Below are 21,484 nucleotides of genomic sequence, written 5' to 3'. Positions count from 1 at the left end.
TGCGGTTGAGGTTAACTTGTAACTACTATACCCAACACAGTAATGCAGCTGATCAAATTCCCCTAACCTATGAATGACTTTGGGTTTAATTTAAGGTTATAGCCGTGAAGTAAATACTTAACTCAACCGGCTATCGTATTGTAAAGATATGTCCTAATATTTCTACGCCACTGCATCACAACAGACGCGGCTTGTGTTTCGACTTATTTCTAACATGGCTTGACTTTTTTTCAAGACGTGTATCAGCCAAAAGCAATTTTGTCTTTTGCATGACATTTTCGGAGTTAAACGTTTGGTTACTTACATGTACTGCTGAATGTCTTGAACTTCACGTGTCGATTTATTTTAAGTGTTCTTGTCGGTAATTATGCACTTTACTTAAAGTACGCCTGGTTATTTTCATATTTGCACTCACTTTCTGCCATCGTATACCGAAATAACTATTATATCAAGCACACCAACTCACGCAGGCCTAACATTTCCGTTAAATTTACCTGCATGAATTTCAAGTGTGCTTACTTAGAAAATGAAACTTCATGGATCGTAAATCGCAGAACAGATAGCAATGCTAATGACATCTCCATATCTGCTTGTACAAATGTTGCACTGTTCTAGACAAACGAATTTAAATTACATTTGGTTTATCTATTATCTATTTCTGCATTAATGTTACTTCACATGACCTTGTATGAGGGATTCATGTATATTTTACAGGGACTTTTAGCAATAATCGAGAACCACCGATACAAATCTTGCTGTCTAAGATATGTTCTACCATATGGAAAGAAACCATAAATACAGTTCATATTGACACGTCATTTCACTCAACTGCAAAGTTTAGATTAAATATGTTTGCTTCCAAGGAAGAGACATATGGAACACAGGCCATGAAAACATATGGTTAGCCAACTGGTTTGGAAATCTGACTTATCCACATAAACTATTATTCAATAAAACGGACTTTTTTTATTTTTCTTACAGAGTTTTATTTTTTCCACTTTGTACATACTTAAAGCCTTTCACTAAAACTTTATTACAACTCAAATGAAATTTTCATCAATAAACTTTAAGAACCCATAACTTTTTTATGGAAGTACTGCAGACCTTTGGTACGATGTAAAAGCTACATTGGAGATTAAACTGCTGTACAGCATTCGTTGTAACCATTGGTATTTCAATGATCAAGTATCACCGTTTCACAACGCTCATGTAAAACTTATTTATATTCCAGTGAATCACACTCTTCAGAGTAATAATACGTAATGAATTTGGTGCAAAAGTGATGTACAAGAATGGGTATGAAAGTTTCTTATGACAAACAGGTAAAAATTACATTACGATACTGAACTAATAAACCTTTCTGTATTTTACACTTTAAGACCTCGTGTAATGCTACAAAAAGTGAGGCAATTTTATAACATTTTCAATCAGAACCAGTAAAATCAATTGTTTTGGTTGAATCCTTTCCAATTGGGACCCTGCCTGGAAGACAAGAACCAAGTGAAGTTTAAAACTGTGCAACATAATTATCAGCTTCCCCATATTTTTCTTAGAGAGGTATTTGGAATTAAATCAACACATTTTTACACTGCATAATGCAGATCTTTTAAACTCCTTAAAAACTAAATTTTGACATCATATACAGTCGTTATTAGCTAGCTTCAACCACTGGAATTCAGATGACGGTAAAACTTATAGCAGAAATAATGGATAATTATCTTACGCCTGGATTAGAAACCAGAACACAACATGCGAAAAGGAAATAAACAGTTCTTTATGTATTTCCAGTAGCGATCCCATCTTCTGTAAAATTAACTTTTTTCTGTAAAAATAACTTTTCTTAAACCAGACCCTAGACGATTCATATTCATCACCATGGAAATGAATGTTTCCGAGTTCCTTGTGAGCAGAGTAAAAAAAAGGCAATGTCATGTATATTCATTCTCACCATAATAAATTAACAGGTTTCTCTCAGACTTCTGTTTTACCTCCGTTCTTAACATACTCCATCATAAAACAACAAAATTTATTAATTTGGTTTGCCTAAATTGCATTCAAATTATCACTTACATTTTGGGTAGAACTTGAAATATGATCTGGGGCAAAAAAAGGAATTTAAAACTCCCCATTTCACTCTGCTCACTTCAACAACAGTCAAAAATTTGTGAGAAATGATAGTCATCTTTCTATGGAATCTGCCAATGAAATGAAATAAGAAGGAAAATTTTTCAAGCAAGCAATAAAATGCCATTAATACCTCTAACATAAGAAGTATACTGGTTTGTTACAACTACTCTTGTTTCAGTGTAGCTTTCTTTTAATCTTCACCGCTCTCAAAAATTTCTGATCTATCTTCTACGTTTCCAAACGAAGAAAGTTTTCAACTGACAAGAAAAAATAAATTTTTCAATAACTAACGGTATACAGTAAGTATTTAACCAATAACAAATTTCGGATACATACTTCCCTAGTTATGAATTTGAGCCTCCACTTGCTAGTACCAAAGAAAAGTTACAAAATATGTTCCCTGAACACAAACATTTGGAGAATTTCCTCATTATATTCACCTGTTACAAGTCAACGTTACTTCCCAAAATCTGACGATAATGAAAGTCTTCCCAGAGATCTGTATGCATTTCATCAGCTCTCTACAAATCCGAATGTTACAAGAGATTTTTAATATCACAAGCATCAATAATCACCAAATTAAGTACTGTCTGTCTGAGCGAAGAAATGACTTGAAGCCGCGATGGCACGCTGAATACTGTCCTAAAAACATTACCCCTTCTAAAAATGTACTCACTGTTGGAGCAATCTGTTTATTTGATAGTGAGAGCGTGATGCCAGTGACCCAACTAAAATATAAAATTCTATACAATCAAGAAATGCCAAAAATACAAGAACGACTTGAAACACCAAAAAGCTAGAAAAGTAATGGAAAATCATGTCAGCCAACGTTTATATATCGTGATTTGAATGGCTCAGACAGAGAGCACTGCACCTAATACGGGTAGCGTGGGTATACACAGCAGAAACAATTCATGTGTGTGGCAGAGACTCTACACAACATAAATCTGAAGGTTTGTGATGATACTGTATTGATATATATATATATATATATATATATAAAACAAACAAGATGATGTATAATGTCCAGAAAGTTAATTGTTTTACCTATAAAACATGTCACTGTAAATGTTTAAACAAATAATCTTCTCCAAGAACCTGTTGATTTTGAGTACTATATACAACTGCAGGAATAATGAGTTATAATGATGTCTCAGGCATGATATGAAGTCAGGACATCACATGCATAGGCCCCCCAACATAAAGAAAACAGGGATTCATTTTGAATACATGTACCAGTTTCATCAACACCAAATCTTTCAGACATCAGTTCCAATTCAGATGATAGTTTTTTTTATTAATTTAGTTTCATGCCTGTATTTTACTTGATTCCATAAAATCAAAAATTTTGTATAGAAAATTATACCACTATTAAAAATATTGTTAGTGCAGATGACTGCAAACATAAATTTTTAAAAATCAACCTCCACCAAATTGCACCTGCAGCATAACAGGCAGACTGTAAGACTAATCAGAGAGATTTCACTGTGCTTTACCAAATAGTTCCATTGATATTTATTGAAAACTAAAATCTCTATATTACTTCTTATGGTAACTGTACATATCATCAACTTCTGAAACATTTCTGCTACCCTTTATCCATTACATAAAACATTTGTACATTGCTACCTGATTATTCAGTACTACTTTAAGTCTGCTTTGCAGCACTAACTAAATACCCAAACACTTCTTCGTATGGTATGTTTCACTTGCAGTGATATAACATAATTTGGTCCAAGAGCAGTCATTTAATATTTTGTCTCCCAAGTAAATACATGAAAGTCACTCACAGGAGTTTATTTTGGTTGTTGTCACATAGGCGAGCTACTTTGGTAACAGTCACATGTGATCCCTCTTTCACAGTTGTAACAAGCAAATAATTTATTTAAAAGGTACAGTCAGAATCAGACTCTGCTGCCCATTACAATAACAAACACAATCACATGGTCCACCTGATATATTAACGTCTCAGCCTGACTTATGAAAACCCACACTTTCAAGACAAGTTTAAAAGCAAAAAACTAGTCCAATTAAATGTCAAGAGTCTTCTTTACAAAACAAAATCAAAGAATAATAAAATATTACAATTCAAATTAGTTTTACAAATGTTCAAATAATGTGCACAATATAGATGCCCTTGCGTGCAACACCACCAGTAACACCTGAATTTTGTGTATACTATTGTATATAAACCAATATATATAGTGTTCAGTCATCACACAGTCCACTCCAAGATCCGAACATCAGATATGCTTCACGCTACAAACTTCAAATCATTTATTGCTATCACATGACCACGCAATCATGCCACTACCAAGTCCTGTACAAATGAGACAGTAGAAAGAAAAGTTGATGGTAAACTGTTTTTTGTATTTGTCTCCCATAATTGCAGACCATTAGTCAAGTCAGTTTCACATGACCACTTTCTTACATGTGCCGGTAAGAGTTCAGGACTCGTGAAGCAAGATATTTGTTGCACTGTGAATGTCATTATTTGCATTACGCAAGGCACTTAGCACTCGTGCACGTTCAAATCCCATTTCCATTAATGTCTGCACTTGCTCCTCTGATGGCTGTATGTTATTTTCTATAATGGACACACAAAAAGTTAATGTACTGCTTAATAACGTGGTCTGTTAATCTTCTAACAGAACATAGACTGAGGATGTCTGAAATCGGCATGTTGAGGAGAATAACTGGACCAAAGGAGAAAGCAACAGAAGGCTGGAGAAAACTGCACTTTTGGAGTGTCATAATTTGTATGTTCACATATTATTAGGGCAATCAAAATAAAGGGGGTGAAATGGGTGGGACATGCAACACACACAGAAGAAATGTGCACAAAATCATAGTAAAAAAAGTCTGAACAGAAAATACTACTTGGTGAGACGTATAAATAAGTAGGAAGATAGTATAAAAGTGGATTGCAACCCTTTGCAATCCAGTAATGAGATGGAATCAACATTACACTTTATTCAACTAGACCCATAACAAGACTAGCCTCAAAATGAAATATTCTTTGATTCAAATTGTCACATGATTTTACTATGACTCCTGCAATATATCAGTAGCCATTGATTTACTTAAGGTTTGCTTTGAAGGACTCACATTTGTCAATAGAAATCATGTCAAACCAAACAACTGCATGTTATTTTGTGCTGGCTAGCAGTCTAACGTTTCTCTTGCAAATCTGTGCCATGTTCTAACACACATGGCTAAACTTTGAAGGACAAGAATGTACTTTGAGAAGTGACAGAAAGCAGTTACGATGATAATAAGGGAGAAGCAGATGATGACTTTTCGAGTTAGATGATTAACTTTCACAAAATCAGTATGGACCAAAAAGGGTGAATGAAAATGTTAATGAGGATCCTCATCTTGTAATCCCAGGTGGGATGACCAAGCTTTTGCAGCCTTTGGATGTTGTGATTGATCAGCCAATCAAGGTTGCTTTCTAGCAGCACTACAACCAATGGATGACAAACATGGCGCATGAACTGAGGCTAAGCAGCAGAATGAAGCGCACACAACTGCTGTCAATGTGTGACTGGATCCTTGCAGCATGATGCTCAACTTCTCCAAAAATTGTGGAGAAAAGTTTCAAAGTTACTGGAATTTCTAATGATATGGATGGGAGTGAGGATTTTATGATTAATGACACTGAAAAAGAAGGTGAGAGTAATGATAATGGTTGACAATGAATGGCACAAACATGTTAATGAATTGTTGATTCATGAAACACTTTAAATAAAATTGCATATTGCAAACAAATAAGTATTAGCTTAGATCAGATAACAACATTCTACTGTGTGGCAAAGAAGTGGACATTTCCTTCACTCCTTTAAATATGTTTCATGTATAACACACACTAATTTTAAGAACAAATAATTAAAAAAACTGCATGTTAAGCAGGAGTAAACAAGGTACAGCATTACAGTGTCACTACACCTGACAGAAAAATGTACAAGCAGCACTTAATAAATCTGAGGTATAAAGAACCCAATTAAAGTCTGTATGCCACATGTGATCACACGTATGGCACATCAACAGTTTTTTGTTAGATAAACACTGTATCAAAAACATATGGTAGATAATATGCATTCTATATGAATCATGGAAGAATAAGTTAGACTCATAAGTAAAAACATGTGGTTAACACTCCCGACTGATACTACAACTTCATGCATGATATTAACTTCTTTACTTTGATATGAAAATCTACTGCTCCAACAAAATAGAAGAAAAATTAGTTTTCAAAGACAAATGGCAATAATATGGTTACACAACTGAACTTTTCTCATTTTAAATGACATACTTCCCCACTTACAAACTGGAGCAAAGTGAATATGTAATTACAAACCAAAATAAGTACAGTTATTTGTTTAAGTACACTACTGATTTCTGAAATATGACAAAAGCCTGTGAATATCCCAGTTTACTGTGCAATCTCCTGTAGAAACATACAAATTAAAATGCATTACCTTCAGCATCTACAGCGTTGTGCCTCCTGTTCCTGAGGAAACCTTCAAAGATTGTTCCATTTTGATTAGGCCAGTAGTTCTCAGGGCCCACCAAAGTTTCTGCAAAGCCTTGTCCCTGCTGAGAAAACATTTGTTTGCTACAGATTAATAAATACTCATAAAATTAAACAGAGAATGTATGTAACAAACTGATAGTCTAGGACGCCAACCACAATGCTACAGATTATCAGGAATAAAAGAGTTTCTTACAAGAGTGTGTGTTACTCTACAAGAAAGGGAAGACAGTACACAGTGCTTTCTTGTGAGAATATCATGGTGCCATAACAAGCATATTAGCATGGATTTACTAATGAAAATTAATTTGATTAGGATAATAGCCATACATCAAAACATTTTCTTTATACTGTTGTATTATACTTATAAATCTTGACTGTCCCCTAAATAGTACGCTACTTTTAATCAAGTGTATGGAACAGGTTAAAGGAAATAACACACACATTTTTCTAACCATGCAATGACAAAATAAATGACTTCCTTCACAAATTTAGGAGTAGAGATTCCGAAAGTATGTACAGTACACTGATATTCTAGTATTACCATTACCTAAATTTATAGGCATTCACTCTCTAGATGACATGATACTGACCTGTCTACGCACATCACGTGCACGACTCAGTAACACTTGCTGCTCTAGCATCTCCAGCTGCTGTGCACGCTGAATCTCCAGCGTAGCACCAATAGCTCCCTCCTGTGGTGTACCAGAGCGCAACAACCAGCCAACTGACATACTGCTCAATTTAGCCATCCATCGTGGCACCAAGAACCAACGACGCAGGTACAGAATGTTGTATCGATACATGAGACCAGCCACCTGTAACAGAACACTCTGATATAACACACATTTTCTCAAAACTTGAATTTTTCAAGTCAAGTTGTTTGTTTTTCATCAAAGTTTCTACAGTCAGTCTCAAAACAGTAGCCAGTGAATGATAAATCCAACTGAACTGGTTAGTAGAACAAGGGCACAAGTCCACTATCTGGGCCAACATACATTTTTAATGTGCAGATGTAGTATTTTAGAAGCTGCACCTATTAAGCAGAAGAAAGTCTAACTTAATCAACCTTACACCAGGGAAAAATGTGATGTAAATTATCAGCAAGTCAAAAAAGTCTCAATAAATCCAGTAAAAGTAGATGACCTTTGACTGAAAAAATATAAAACTAATGCAACAGTTTAAAGCTACTATGTCAAGTTCAACCTTGACAATGAAAGATAACTCACATAATGTTGACTATTTTCTTTTTCCCAGGCCATTCAATTAATGTTAAAACACCAGATTTTTCTGTACAGCTAGTTGTATGTGTTCATATAAAATTATGGGAATATATTACAAATTTTTGTATAAATATAAAGATCTGCCAATTTTTATGATTATTTACAGGCCTCTCAAATAGTTCATCAGAAAAAGGGCCCTAATCCACCAACTAACACACACCATATTAAATAAAAGTAGTACTGCTATAACATAAAAACGATGCAAAGACTTTCATTTACTATACTTTAATGGCACAAAAAGGACTATTAAGATACCCAATTTAGTATGGGTGAGGGACAGTTTTTTGTGGCTCCTAACAAATTTGATATCATGGATATGGGCCCATCTACTAACCAATTCAACTGTTTATACACATAGCAAACTAAAATGTGGATTAAAATTAACATCAGTTCTACCACAAATGAAAGTTGAAATTTCTCCTTATAGGAATGTCATTAACAATGTTTGGTGGGTCCCTGTCACCATAGCATGGTGCATCCTCAGGTTGTGGATGGAGGAACAGCCTCCATTTATGGAGGGTAGCTTCGAATATATTGAATAAGCAGTCGCCGTCAGCTGACAAGGGGTAGTCCTCCAGCTTGGGGGTTGGGCGTGAGGCTAACAACCTTTCACCGTAGAAAACAGTACTGTTATGAAAAATTATACCAAGGTTTGGTTAGTTCGGTGATGAACCTTCGGGTTTTGTAAGCCACCTAGTTAGTTAGAAATGTCATTAGACTTCCAACAGAAACACTGTAATTTCCAACTGATGCTGTTACAGCTACGGATGTCCCAATATAATGCACACTTTTTTAACTCCTGTGTACAGAGTGGATACAAAGCTCCATTATTAAGCACACCACTACACAGAGACAGAAGATCAGTTTCATGCTTTAGTAACTTTAATTCCAATACAAATGAGGCAAAAGTAAATTAGCCACTAGACAAATACTTACAATGCCACACAGGCCTGAGATGACTGTTGCTATTGAAGTGGAGCACACCTGCAATCCTAACAGGTATGTTAACGTCTTTCCTGTCACAGGGATGCCTAAAATGTGTGTTTGAGCTACGCGAGGAACGTCGAAGAAGAAACTCACAAACAAAGGGAAGATCAGACCATACCTGCACAAAATTATCATCAGTAACAGCCTCTAAGTATTATATAACCATCTACACCTAAATACAGCACCAAATCAGAAAGAATTGAATATAAAAATTATCTTAATTCAATCATGAAGGTGGAGAACTTTGAAAAGTGTTGTTGGCTTCATTGGTCATTCACAGAAGTGAATGAACCACAGCAGTCAGAATTTCTAAGTCATTAGCAATAGGCTGAAACTGCAATGACTTTAAGCACGGACAAAACTTAAATTAAACTAAGTTCTGACGCATTCTTACAGCCACCACATCCATTAACTGACAGCAAAGATAAAAATGTCTTCTGGGACGACACACCTGATGATGGACACAGTGAGTTCATCTATGTCAGTTAATACGTGCCAGACTACACGATGCAACCCCCCCCCCCCCCCAAGCCATCTTCATACGTGTCACCATGAAAATCTCAAATCTCACCTCACAGTAAAGAAAATTACATTTATTACAAGGCTTTAAAATGTGTAACTTTCTGGAATCTTCAATCACATTAGAGTTTTTCATATTCATCATCTAAATTCCTGGCAATGTGAAACACACTGTTAAATGTCTGTGATAAATGTTGTTAAATACTATTCATTCCAAAATTCTTCAATTTGGAAAATGTCATTGGTATTCAGCAACATCAGTAGTATGTTCATCGCAAAATCCATAAATGTGCACTGCAGTGGCATAAACCATAAACACACACCATATCTGGCATTTTAAAACATGGAAGGCATAATGAATGTGGCACAGAACATCAACTGGATGCTGTGAGATACAAAGATCAATTGCATTGCTACTAAGATTTGATTAGTATCTGTTATTTCAGTTGAAGGTCACACATATGCATGCTTCAATTTCAAACATCCACAGTTTCATAAACATTATGAATCCGATGTATGTTCATATGAATTTCTGACTGGGAATGACTTCAGCTAAAGTTATGATATTTCAAAATGACTCACCCTGTATGTGTGTGTGCATGTGCATAAAGTAAAATACAATATCCAGTATTTGATGACTGTCCAAAAAACGTGTAATATAAAAAGAAAAAATAATAAAACACCTACCTTACTTGAAGTTACAGTCTGTCCAAAAAACATTTTTGGAACAAGCATTTATCAAAATCTATTCAAAACTTTCTGCAAAATGGTATTCCACGGAACATGAACCAAAATTAAGGTCTGCTGATTTTAGTATCAACTCTAAATACATGAGAGAAATGCTAGTGAATAATGAATTGGACAGGATGTGGAAGGAAGTGGTCATAGCCTAATTTAAAGTGTTACCCTGGCATTCACCAAGAGGGACTGACAAAAACAACAAATTTCAGATAGTTTCCAGGCGGGTCAATTGTTTTAACCCTTAATTCGGGGCGGTTAGTTTAGTTTCTTACACAAGGTTGGTTGCGTTTTACAAACTTGACCAACCCCCCCTAGGAGCTCCGAAAGGAGCGCCCTGCTCTAGTCTGATAAATTCCACTGGCAGATGTAGCATTCTTCTAACAAACCCAGAGTCTAAAAATTTGGAAAATCACTTTTTAAACTTAAGAATAATACGTATTAAAAAAAAAAGGCAACTCTTGCACCAACTTCAGATGCCAATTTACTGCTGGTTGGAATTTTCAAGCATTTCAGTCATTCGTGATAACACTGTCCATTTGTTACAACCTCAGTTATTGAACAACATTACAAAGGCGTAATTCATACTAGAATACAGTTTCCACATGCATTCTTACAAATTTTCGATTCTGAATAAGCCTAACCCAACCTTGCCTAAGCTGCGCTAACCTAACTTAACCCAACCTAATATACATAACTTAACCTAAATTTCTGCTAACTAATCCAACCTAACCAAGAAAGGTAACATGCCCTAACCAGAGGGCTGCATCCCATAAGGCATATCTGCCTCTCTTGAGGATCTGTCCCATAAAGGCCTTGCTGTTGCGGTCTTGGCCCCACCAAGGGGCTCCATCCCATTCAGCTGGCTTCAGCCACTTGGAGGTTTGCTCCCAGCAGTGGATCTGTTACACTAAGGTAATCTGTGGTGCAACACAACATGCCCCTCATCCACAGCATACATCTGCCATCTCTGTCGGAGGTTCTCCTCACTAAACGGGCTGCACCCATGAAATGGGCTTACTCCACAAAGGTGAATCTGCTATACCCAGGTCATCTCACAATGCACAACACTGGACCCCCACTGCCATCACTGCTGGGGGCTGTGGCCCATCCAGCACGTGAGTATGACTTTAAAGTAAATTCCAGTGGCTGAATGTCCATTCTAAATTTCATCCACATCTATCCAGTGGCTCAAGTTGAATGAAGCAGATGGACAGACAGACAAACATGGCATTATTTTTATGCACACTGTGCAAATAATGCATAATAACCTTGTTCAGATCCTTTAGACTAGCACTTGTGAAATTAATTCAGCCATTTCCCACAAAATGTGTGTACAGTAGGTTAATTTGGATCAGGATAGGGACTAGTGACAGACTATTGTGAACACAGTAATAAACCTGTTTCTGCAAAGGCAGAGAATTTCTTGACTGTATGAGTGACTGTTAGCTTCTCAAGATCTCTACTCCATAGTTAGTTAAGGTAACAGGTTTATGGCAAATACTTTTTTGACAATTTTACACTTTAACTATTGTGAATCACAGACTAAGTTAGTTACATATTTGGTGCTGAAGATCAAGTACATAATATTTAAAAATTCAGTTCTTACCTCAAAGAAAATGCAACATGTCTCCATTACAAAGATCAATTGGTTAATTCTGTTTAAGGAAATAATCACTGTTTACTCTGAAAATCATATGAAATCACAAATATGCTCTTTGGGCAAAATGCAGAGTTACTACTTGTTTAAGGTGTTACATATAATTCTGACAGGGCCTTAAAAGGTTAAGGTAACAGGCTTGTAGTAAACAATTTTTGATAATTTTACACTTCTTTTAACTACTGTAAAATTATTTTTAACAATGCGGCAAGATTATGGGCAAGTGGCTGGTATACTTAATTGCACATTTTGATTCTTGAACTAGATAGGGATGGGAAATGAAAATAATTCAGTCAGCTCACACAGTATCTTAGAAAACAACTTTACTTTTACATGGCCAATTAACCAAACTTCCTCACTGATACAAGGTGTCAGTTCAGTTTTGCATAAGCAGCACTGTAACCAAAACAGTCTCAAGTAAAACATTACCATCCCACACAAGATCAATGCTCACTTAGTGTGTTAGTGGTCTTCAGTTATCACCAAAGGAAATATTTTTTTATAAGCCTAAAAAGGAAATCAAGCAACGATGATTCCAAGCGTCAAGTTACAAGTTAACAGCTCTTCAAACTAATTTTAAATAATTTAATAAAACTTCTTGTCTAATATAATTACTTTTTACAAATGAAAATATTAAAAAGATTCAACCTTTCAAAGTGAATTCATCTTCCGTATGAACACTACAAAAATTTCTTTGGCATAAAGCACTGTAGAAATAAAGTTCCATGATGTAGTGAAAGGAAGTCAGATGTCAGAAATCCACAAAATGGAAGAGTTGAGTTTTCATATTTTTCTTTTTGCCTTGCATACTAGTGGATAATACTGTATGACCTGTACTTTAAAAACCAGTGACTTCACAACTCTACTAGACGGGTTCAGAACTTACGGTCCTGGTGGAAGATATCCACCACTGTGCAGGTCAATGTCGAACTGTTGCAACACCAGGATGGCTGCTGTTTCTAGAATTGTAGCAATGGTACAGGTTGCAAGCAAATATGATGCAAATTTATGTGATCCATATCGCCTTTCAAATATCCTGCAATACAAAATGTATAAGAACTTCAACAACAAAAATGATGCTGCTGTAAGATTATGGAGATTAATTGTTCTTTCCCAAAATAATTACAAAATAGAGTCATGGAACATTAAACACAAGGTTATAGTAAACATTACCTGAAATAGTAAATTAAAAGTGCACCACAAACTAAATCCTTTGTATCCAGGAAAGTTATCCTGGATGTCAGAAGCCTCCACACCTGGAATTGAAAGACATAAGGATCACACACAAAAAATTCTTTCAGCTTCTGATAGACAAATACATTCCATGTACATGGGTGCTGTGATCTGAGTAAGGAAGTGGTGTGTTACAATTCAACCTTAAGATACTGAATTTCTCATACTCTTCTTTTCTACAAACATTTTTTTATCAGTTACTGCCATATCGCACATGTAAGACAACCCTGTGTTTGGGGTGCCATTTATATGATGGCTACACTTGCCTGTTTAAGATTTAGTTTGATTTACAACAGTGGCTTCTTAGAATGTGTGCACTTGGTTTATGTTGTATAGAGTGTTCAACAGCATGGTGTGTTGTTAACCTCTGCGCGCGGACCGACGTGAAAATTCGTGAGGCATAAATACCCCCTAGTGGATATCGGTACAGTGTACGTCGGCTGCAAGCTTAATTTTTGTAGCCCATAACTTTTTAACGAATAACGCCAGCGGAATGCGGTTTGCACTGCTTTGTTCTGAAAAGATAACTGTATGTGGACATATGGCAACACCGCCACATTCCATTGAGTTCTACCTGGGAATCTAAAAATAATATCCTGACCTTCTCATTCTTATCATGGATGTCTCTTCGTCTAGTCGCGTACTTACAGAAGCAGAAAGACGTGCACTTCTAGAAGAAGTTTTGGATGAAAGTGACCGAGTATAGTTCGGACACCGACAGTGCAATAATAGACATTAATTATACACAGTTGGTGACAACTGAAGATAGTGATAATGAGAGTGACAATGTTGGTGGCGGTGAAATACACGAAGCTCAACTTCTGATCCACATCCTTACACTGCTCACACACAGGGCGTAAGATAATAAAACCATCTTTTAAGAGGATTTCAGTGAAAAGTTTTTAATTATATCTCATATAGTTCCAAAATTATGATAAATATAGTATTTTAGAGCAAAATTTAAAGGGACACTAAGAACGTATTACCCCAAGCTCGGACTTTAAATCTCCGCGGCAAAGGGTTAATGCTCACTGCTACTATGCAATTGTTGATTGACTACATTGAAGACAACTGTGTGCTCTTTGTATTATACTAGGATTATTGTTGTACAATAATATTGCAATTTATCTTGAACCCCTATGGAATATATCCAACATCATGTGGTTAGCAAAATGTCTCTGTTGGGGGGGGGAGTTGGTTACTCCAAGGACAAGAAAATTGAATAAAAATTGACAGTGGAACCACGGTTCCAGAGAATTTGACATAAATACGTCTATACGGAAAGGAAGTTTATATATTGGCTTTATTCTAAATATTTCCTTTATACATGCTTTACAATTGAGTAAAGTTTGATTAAGACTTTGCTTATTTAACTTGAATTAGTTATGCTTAAGATGGGTCTGTGGTAGCTGAATGTAATGTAAAGTAATGCAATGTAATGAAATGTAAGGTAAGGTAATGTAACAAAATGTTTCCTAGGTAACAACAATGCTGAGTAAACAGATGACGTTTCCTTGGTAACAATAATGCCGATTAAACAATTGACATTTCCTGGGTAACAACAATGCCGAGTAAACACGACGTTTCCTAGGTAACCAGGTTACACTTTTTCGTTTCCCTTTTTTGCTGAATGACCCTTCAATATAGATGTATTTACGTCAAAAATAAATATAAACCCTTACTACTGAGCTAGAACAGGGGTTGGCAACATTAAAATGTGGATTATATTGTGGAATTCTTTACTTTCCAGTCCAAATGATGGTATCTGCCAGAAACTTGAAGTACACAACATTAACATTTTAAAGTATATTTTTATACATTCTTAAAAGAAAATTTCTTTTTGGACCTCAGTCCACAAATACACTAATATTACTGATCACATAAATGTGTTCTTATATGTATTGGATTCTTTGTTGTGAGTAACTGTAAAATGCTTATGAATTGTGAGCTGAACTGTACAAGAAGGAACTCATGCCAGTCTAAGACAGTGGATGGTCTGGCAAAAACTTACTTCCCAATGCAAGGTAAGTGCTATAATGAGCTTGGTTTATATAACAGTTCTAGATTCAATAATAATGTAAACACCCATCATTTCAATATATCTCACCTCCCCTTCTTTGAAGATGTCAGGCAATTTACACACCAAGTACTTGCGCATGTGAGCCAACAGAGGCATATTCATGGCTGTGCATGTTAGGAACATGCTACCCATGAGTCCTTTTGACACAGGAGCTTTATCTGGAAGAAAACAAAATACAGACAGTTTTTGCAATGAGCACATTTGATGAGAATATAATAACCACATCATTTAGTTGTCATTCTTAAAACCCCACAAAAATTGCCTTCAGAGAACAGCCTATAGAATTCAAAGACAGGAATTAAATTCTCTTTCTGGTTATCTCTGAAACTTAGATAATTCAACTAAATACTCCTTAGAGGTCATGACCGTAATTAGTACTGCCATGATAATATACAACGTTTACTGTTGCATATACAACTGTATTCTATTGTGTACAAGATACATAAAAGACTTGCACAACGAACACAGTTCAATGTCTACAGTTATGGTCAACTTACAAAATCCTGTCGTGCTGTACTGAGACAGAATAGCAGCCATTATTATTGCAAAACGATTCTATCTCTACACGAACAATATGAATTCTGTTAAATAACACTCATTCTCGTTCAAACTTCAAAATTATGAACAATCCAGCTAAAATGACAATCATCCTCCGAACGAACGGAGCCATTTTGCTAACCACATGATGTTGAATATTTTCCATTGGGGTTCGAGATGAATTGCAACATTATTATACAATAATCCTTGTATGATACGAAGAGCGCACAGTTGTCTTTACTATAGTCAATCAACGATTGTGAAGAAGCAAAGAGCAATATCTGTAGAACGTACCCGAGGCAACCAACAATATCAATCTATGATCGCTGTCAGTAGATTATTTTAAAACTCAGCTGGTTGCTATAACGAAATTTTAAGCTGTGTTCATGATGCACTGTTTTAAAGATACTAGGTTTCAGTTCTTCAACAAACAGCAACATTGATTATTATATAATTACTCTCATATTTATAGCAACTAAATGGTTGACAGATCTTAACTGATTATATTTTAGTATCTTCTCTTGGCAGAGGGAGATTATAACCTAAAACTTTGAGTCGTCGAAATGATATGTTGCCTAGTCAGTAAAGCTAGTAACATGTTTAGACTAGTAGGTACTAGTTCATTGAAATGCGGAACAGAAACAACAGGATCAGGTGTACTGCACAAAATGATTGTTCGGGGTCTCCACACTACCCAGAGTAAGACGAGCCCCATGACTATGTTAACCCTGCCGGAATATAGCATTTTATTTATGTGTATTTATATATATATATTTCTTTTGCAGATTTAGCCCACGGAGAATATGAATGGAAGGATCCAGAAACAGAAGATGAAGTGTATGTCTATTATATTCTATAATTGCGAGTGCTTTAGTATACAATAAATGTGATTATGAAGGTGACTGTCCTCTGGGGTAATCTTAGAACTTAACGGACGTTTAAGTGCTGCTTGGCGCCTCCAACATGTTTATGGTTTGAGTTGTTTTTTTCATGTCTCTGAAATAATGATAAAAGAGAATGGCTACAGTGTTAAGAAGTGTAACTTGGGAGCAGTGCAACACTGAAATAATTTGCTACTTTTATTGTGAATCATTATATAGTGCAAATTTATCACAGTTTTGATCAAACCACTGACTCTGTAGATTATAAGGAGGGCATATGGGGTCTCCACACTCCTGACCTTTTGTAAGTAAAAATACTTGTCTGTCATATGTTTTTGCACTAGTCCATGTGTGTTCGCAACATTGCTGTACCCTTACTGTCTGATAAATATGGCCACCATTTAAACAGAAGTGTAGACATGAAAGATACAACACTGAATTGTCACTGATCAATGTAATGTTTCATTAGCTCCATATATTTCATGTGCCACACAGAATAGAACAGAATTATGTTACTTTCCATAGATCCTTCATAGGCCCAAGACAAGAACATAGACCATGCCATAGTACAAATACAATACTTGTTTATAATTTAATACAAATATAAATTGCATAGTTATGACAATCAACTACAGTATTACCACAAAAATAAAGGATACTCACTATTGCTTATTTGCATTTATAATAGCTGAGAATTTTTGGTTGAGGTAAATTCTGCTAGGGAATAGGAGTGAGATTCTCTTTTAGTGCTGCCTTAAACTTCTTTTATCATGAATCAAACTTTATAGTGGGGGGATAATTATTGAATAGCTTAATTTCAATGTAATAAACTCCTTTTTGATGTTTACTGTGTTTAGTGTTTGACATATGAAGGTTATATCTGTATCTTGTACTTATATTGTGGATATCTTTGTTTGACATTTTTTTATGTTACTCACTATAAATTATCATAATGAGAGCAGAAATTTACCGGCTAGTGGAAGAATATTGAATGTATTCAACAATTCCCTAGATGAGGCTCTTTCTGTAGTGCCTGGCATTATTCTAACAGTTTTCTTTTGGCTGTAAAATACTTTTTTGCTGTCTGCCAAGTTTCTCCATTAAATAATTCGGTATGACAATGATCGAATGGAAGTAAGAAAAGTAGACACATTTTAAAGTTTCTTTTTTTTTTCATTAGTGATGTGGCAGTCATAGCAAAGCTTGCTGAGCTTAGTTTAGGCATTCGTATTGAATATGTATCTTCTGATTTAGGCTCTTGTCAATTTGTAGGCCAAGAAATTTAGTTGCTTCTGCTTCTTCAATTGTTTTATCCTCATCCTCTGATTTGATTATGCATAACAATTGCTGTTATATCCTGATTTCCTTTTCAGGGTAAATATAACTTATATTGATAAAAATGGGAATAAAATACCTATTAGAGGCAAAGTTGGGGATAATGTCCTGTACCTTGCACATCGGTATGGAATTGAAATGGAAGGTATGTAATTATCAGAACAATGTTTTGAGTGATATAAAGGAGAAGTAATTTTACAAGAAAGCTTTCTATTAATGTACTAAATATTTTCGGGTATGAATTAAATGGTATTAACTTTCTATATCTCATTTGCTGCTGTCAGGAGCCTGTGAAGCATCATTGGCCTGTACCACTTGTCATGTATATGTTCTCGGAGATTTCTTGGAAAAGTTGCCTCCTCCAGAAGAGAAGGAAGATGATCTTTTGGACATGGCACCTTTTCTGAAGGAAAATTCAAGACTAGGTGAGCTAAGTGTATTTTAATTTTTTACCGGTAAATTGGTATACTTCAATCCTTTTTATCTGGTATTCACTTCTTGAATGGTATACTGAATACTGTCTGTCAGTAGAATTCAGTAAGTTCAGTAACTCTGCTGCACATTGAATGATCAATATAAATATAATAAAGGCATTTCTTTCTGACCAAGTGTAGCCTCATTGGCTTTTAAAAATGATTTGTGATAATTCCTGTGATTTTCTGAACAAGGGCATGAATGAATTTCAGAATATATGACTGTGTGATATTTAATTGTAGTTCCATCCAGTAGTTATGAACAGTATTTGAGGTAGGAGAAAGTGGAGAATGGCTGTTCAGATTTATAAATTGGCAATACAGTTGGTATCTTTAAAATTCTACACAAGCTACTTTCTATACATATTTTAAAGAGTGATTCTTTGGTGATAAATGCTTAATGGCACTGGTTAAGGTACAGAGATGATGTAATTGTGTCTGATCTATAAGGATATAACAAATTATGAATTACTGGTGAAGTAACAATACTACAAGAAATCTCAGTTCAGATAGTTGTTCCCAGCTGGTGTATGAACTAGGTACATCCTAAATTAAAGCCATAAACATGTTGTGGAGCTGAATCAATGTGGTACTTCATGTGGTGTTGTTAGACAACATACAACATTACTGCTATAATGATAATAGTATTTTTATTGTCTTGGACTGAAAATTTACCACAATTTTCTGTAAGGTTAATGGTTCAATTAATTTACCTGCATGTGTCTAGTACGGTGTTTTGTGCTACTGTGCATTACTAGGAGTTAGATTAATTCTTAGCCTTTTTTTTTAGGTTGTCAGATTATTTTGAAAAAGGAATATGAAGGAATGGAACTTCAACTCCCACAAGCAACTAGAAATTTTTATGTTGATGGCCACAAACCATCTCATTGAACAAGTGTAGTGTTGCAATATGATAGTTAAGTGGGCAGTGAGCCTGCATTTCTGTTTTATTGTTTATGCTGTGTGTGAAACACTTCCTAATAAATGGCTGAAGGAGTGGTTTAATATGGATGAAAAACAAATCTGATCTTTGTACAGTTGTGTTTATTGACTGTTGGTGTTATAGTAATGCCATTTCTGTTTCAATCTTTTTACAATAGAAGTGCAGTTGATATGTATTTAAAATAAAGTAAAAATGAAATGAATTAGCGTAAGATTTAAACAGTTACTTATTCTGGAGTTTACTGTAAATTGGAATCACTGTCTCACAGTAATTCTGGGAGTATGATACAGTGAGAAATATTTTTAGTATCAGCTATTGAGAGAGAAGACAGAAGATGTTAACGATTTCTGTAGAATATATATTAAATTAAATTAAATCCGTGGCATAACAGCTCCAGAGAGCCAAAGCAGACTAGCCTGACTGCTGGCCTCACGTTCACATGCCTAAGCAGAGGTGAACGATCATCCAACCAGATATAGGGTGACGTGTGGTCAGCACGACGAACCCCCAGCCACTGCTAGTTTTCCTGACCAGATTACGCTACTAATTGTAGCTCCCCAATTTCCTCACGATGCTGGGTTGGCACCGGTCCCATACACTGGTCGAAATCTCATGAGAAAATTTCTTCTCCCCCGAGACTCGAACCAGTGCGCATTCCGTATCACCGGTCCGAAGCATGATGCTTCAGACCGCACGGCTATGGCGCGGGACAGAATATATATATTTACTCTTTTGATATATTGTATATTCTTGACTTTAAATGTTATTATTCAGGAAACCATAAGAGTAGATTCTCATAATAGGGGTAGAAAGTTTATGGTGCTGGAGGTTCAGGAGAACTAAAGTTAAATGCCCCCCCCCCCCCACTTACTGTGTCAGTGTTTGGTTTGAGTTCAAAAAAAAATTATTTATACATGAAAGACTCCATTGTGCATGGATTTTTCACAGTACTTAGTATTGTCATTTCTTGGTGAGAGTTATTGACAAATTTTTAATTTGGTGAATAATGAAAAATTTGAGCCAACATTTTGCATGAAATTGGGCATTATTACTGTGACATAGGTCTTAAGTTATTTTTACATGTTTTAATGAACTTTGACTTTTTAATAAATCTGAACCTCTAAATTATTATTTCAGACGAGACTAACCCAGTAGGGCAATCATGTAATTTCAAGGCAAAAATTACTTTTATATACTGCTGAACATTTTATAAGTTCGTAAGATAATTAATAATGCTGTATTATCATTTTTGTTTATTTAGTCACATTATGTAAGTTGAATAGCTCATATAGCGCCAGATGGCAACTGTGAATTCAGAATGTGGTGTATGTGACTGTGCTGTAGTTTAATATAATATTCTAGCAGTAACCTGTACAGACTGATGATAACAGCAAGAAACATCATGATAATTGAAGCACTTAACGCCACAGAGGCTACACACACATGATAATGTAGCTTGGGCCACATTGGCACTGAATGTTTTAGTTGGTGTCTATGCCAGAATTCAGACACAGTTGAGCATTAAATGAGAGTTGGCAAGCATGATTAAGAGTGGTGAACTGAGAGAGGTAATGTTTCACTGTCTGACACATAAACATAAACAATTTGCTTCACCATCTAATAACACTGAATAAATTTATATCCTAAAAAAAGTATGTTTCTGCTTGTATTTAGATTTTCTATCCCTCTTCTGGCATCACGCAGTGCCAGAATGACATCCTGCAGAATTCTAGATCTGCCATGCTATTGTATATTCTATGTTTTAAACTAGCAACAAGTTGAACTGTGATGCCATCATGTTGAGATTGCTGTATATTTTGTACTATTTAGCTGTCATATTTTATAACAAATGTTGAAAAATAAAAGAATATGAATTACTAACCACCTTCAGAAGCTGATAGTCACTCAGCTGCTCAACAATGTTCTACCTTCTATGGAACCCAATAGTTCATTACTATTTCAACAAGAACTTGCCACTGAACCCTATCCTGAGCCACTTTAATCAAGTCCACACACTCCCACACCTTATTCTTTCAACATCCATTTTAATATCATCTTGTGAGACACAACATAATGATTCATTAAGCTGCCCCTTTCTTTCAGTATCAGAATGATAAAACTGTGCAGCATGAGGTGATGTTACAGGTCAGTTAT

The 21,484-nt window shown here is 35.4% G+C and overlaps 2 protein-coding genes across 4 annotated transcripts; one reads left to right on the top strand and one right to left on the bottom strand.

Moving 5' to 3' along the window:
- Positions 1-1,343: 1,343 nt before the first annotated feature.
- LOC110836072 (ubiquitin-associated domain-containing protein 2) lies at positions 1,344-15,858 on the bottom strand. Of its 2 annotated transcripts, none has more exons than XM_022076897.2 (8): positions 15,659-15,858; positions 15,189-15,319; positions 13,022-13,104; positions 12,735-12,884; positions 8,881-9,049; positions 7,255-7,479; positions 6,609-6,723; positions 1,344-4,714 (listed from the first exon to the last, which is right to left on the bottom strand). In XM_022076897.2, the coding sequence occupies exons 1-8, from the start codon at positions 15,696-15,698 to the stop codon at positions 4,575-4,577; spliced, it is 1,053 nt and encodes a 350-aa protein (XP_021932589.1). In that variant the 5' UTR covers positions 15,699-15,858; the 3' UTR covers positions 1,344-4,574. The 2 variants fall into 2 exon arrangements, with proteins under 2 accessions (XP_021932589.1, XP_021932588.1); XM_022076896.2 differs by having other exon boundaries at positions 6,609-6,726; positions 15,659-15,857.
- Positions 14,666-21,214, top strand: Fdx1 (Adrenodoxin-like protein 1, mitochondrial Ferredoxin 1). Of its 2 annotated transcripts, none has more exons than XM_022076903.2 (5): positions 14,666-15,105; positions 16,484-16,535; positions 17,953-18,059; positions 18,199-18,339; positions 19,178-21,214. In XM_022076903.2, exons 1-5 carry the CDS (start codon positions 15,012-15,014, stop codon positions 19,276-19,278), a joined length of 495 nt encoding a protein of 164 aa, XP_021932595.1. In that variant the 5' UTR covers positions 14,666-15,011; the 3' UTR covers positions 19,279-21,214. The 2 variants fall into 2 exon arrangements, with proteins under 2 accessions (XP_021932595.1, XP_021932594.1); XM_022076902.2 differs by lacking the exon at positions 14,666-15,105 and adding an exon at positions 16,017-16,397.
- The last annotated feature ends 270 nt before the right edge of the window (positions 21,215-21,484 follow it).

Source organism: Zootermopsis nevadensis, unplaced genomic scaffold, assembly GCF_977971745.1.
Source record: "Zootermopsis nevadensis isolate Lab colony 2312 unplaced genomic scaffold, Znev_1.0 Znev_ptg000021l, whole genome shotgun sequence".
NCBI lineage: Eukaryota > Metazoa > Arthropoda > Insecta > Blattodea > Termopsidae > Zootermopsis > Zootermopsis nevadensis.
The sequence above is the reverse complement of the archived record's forward strand: the minus strand, read 5'-3'. Positions and strand labels throughout refer to the sequence as shown.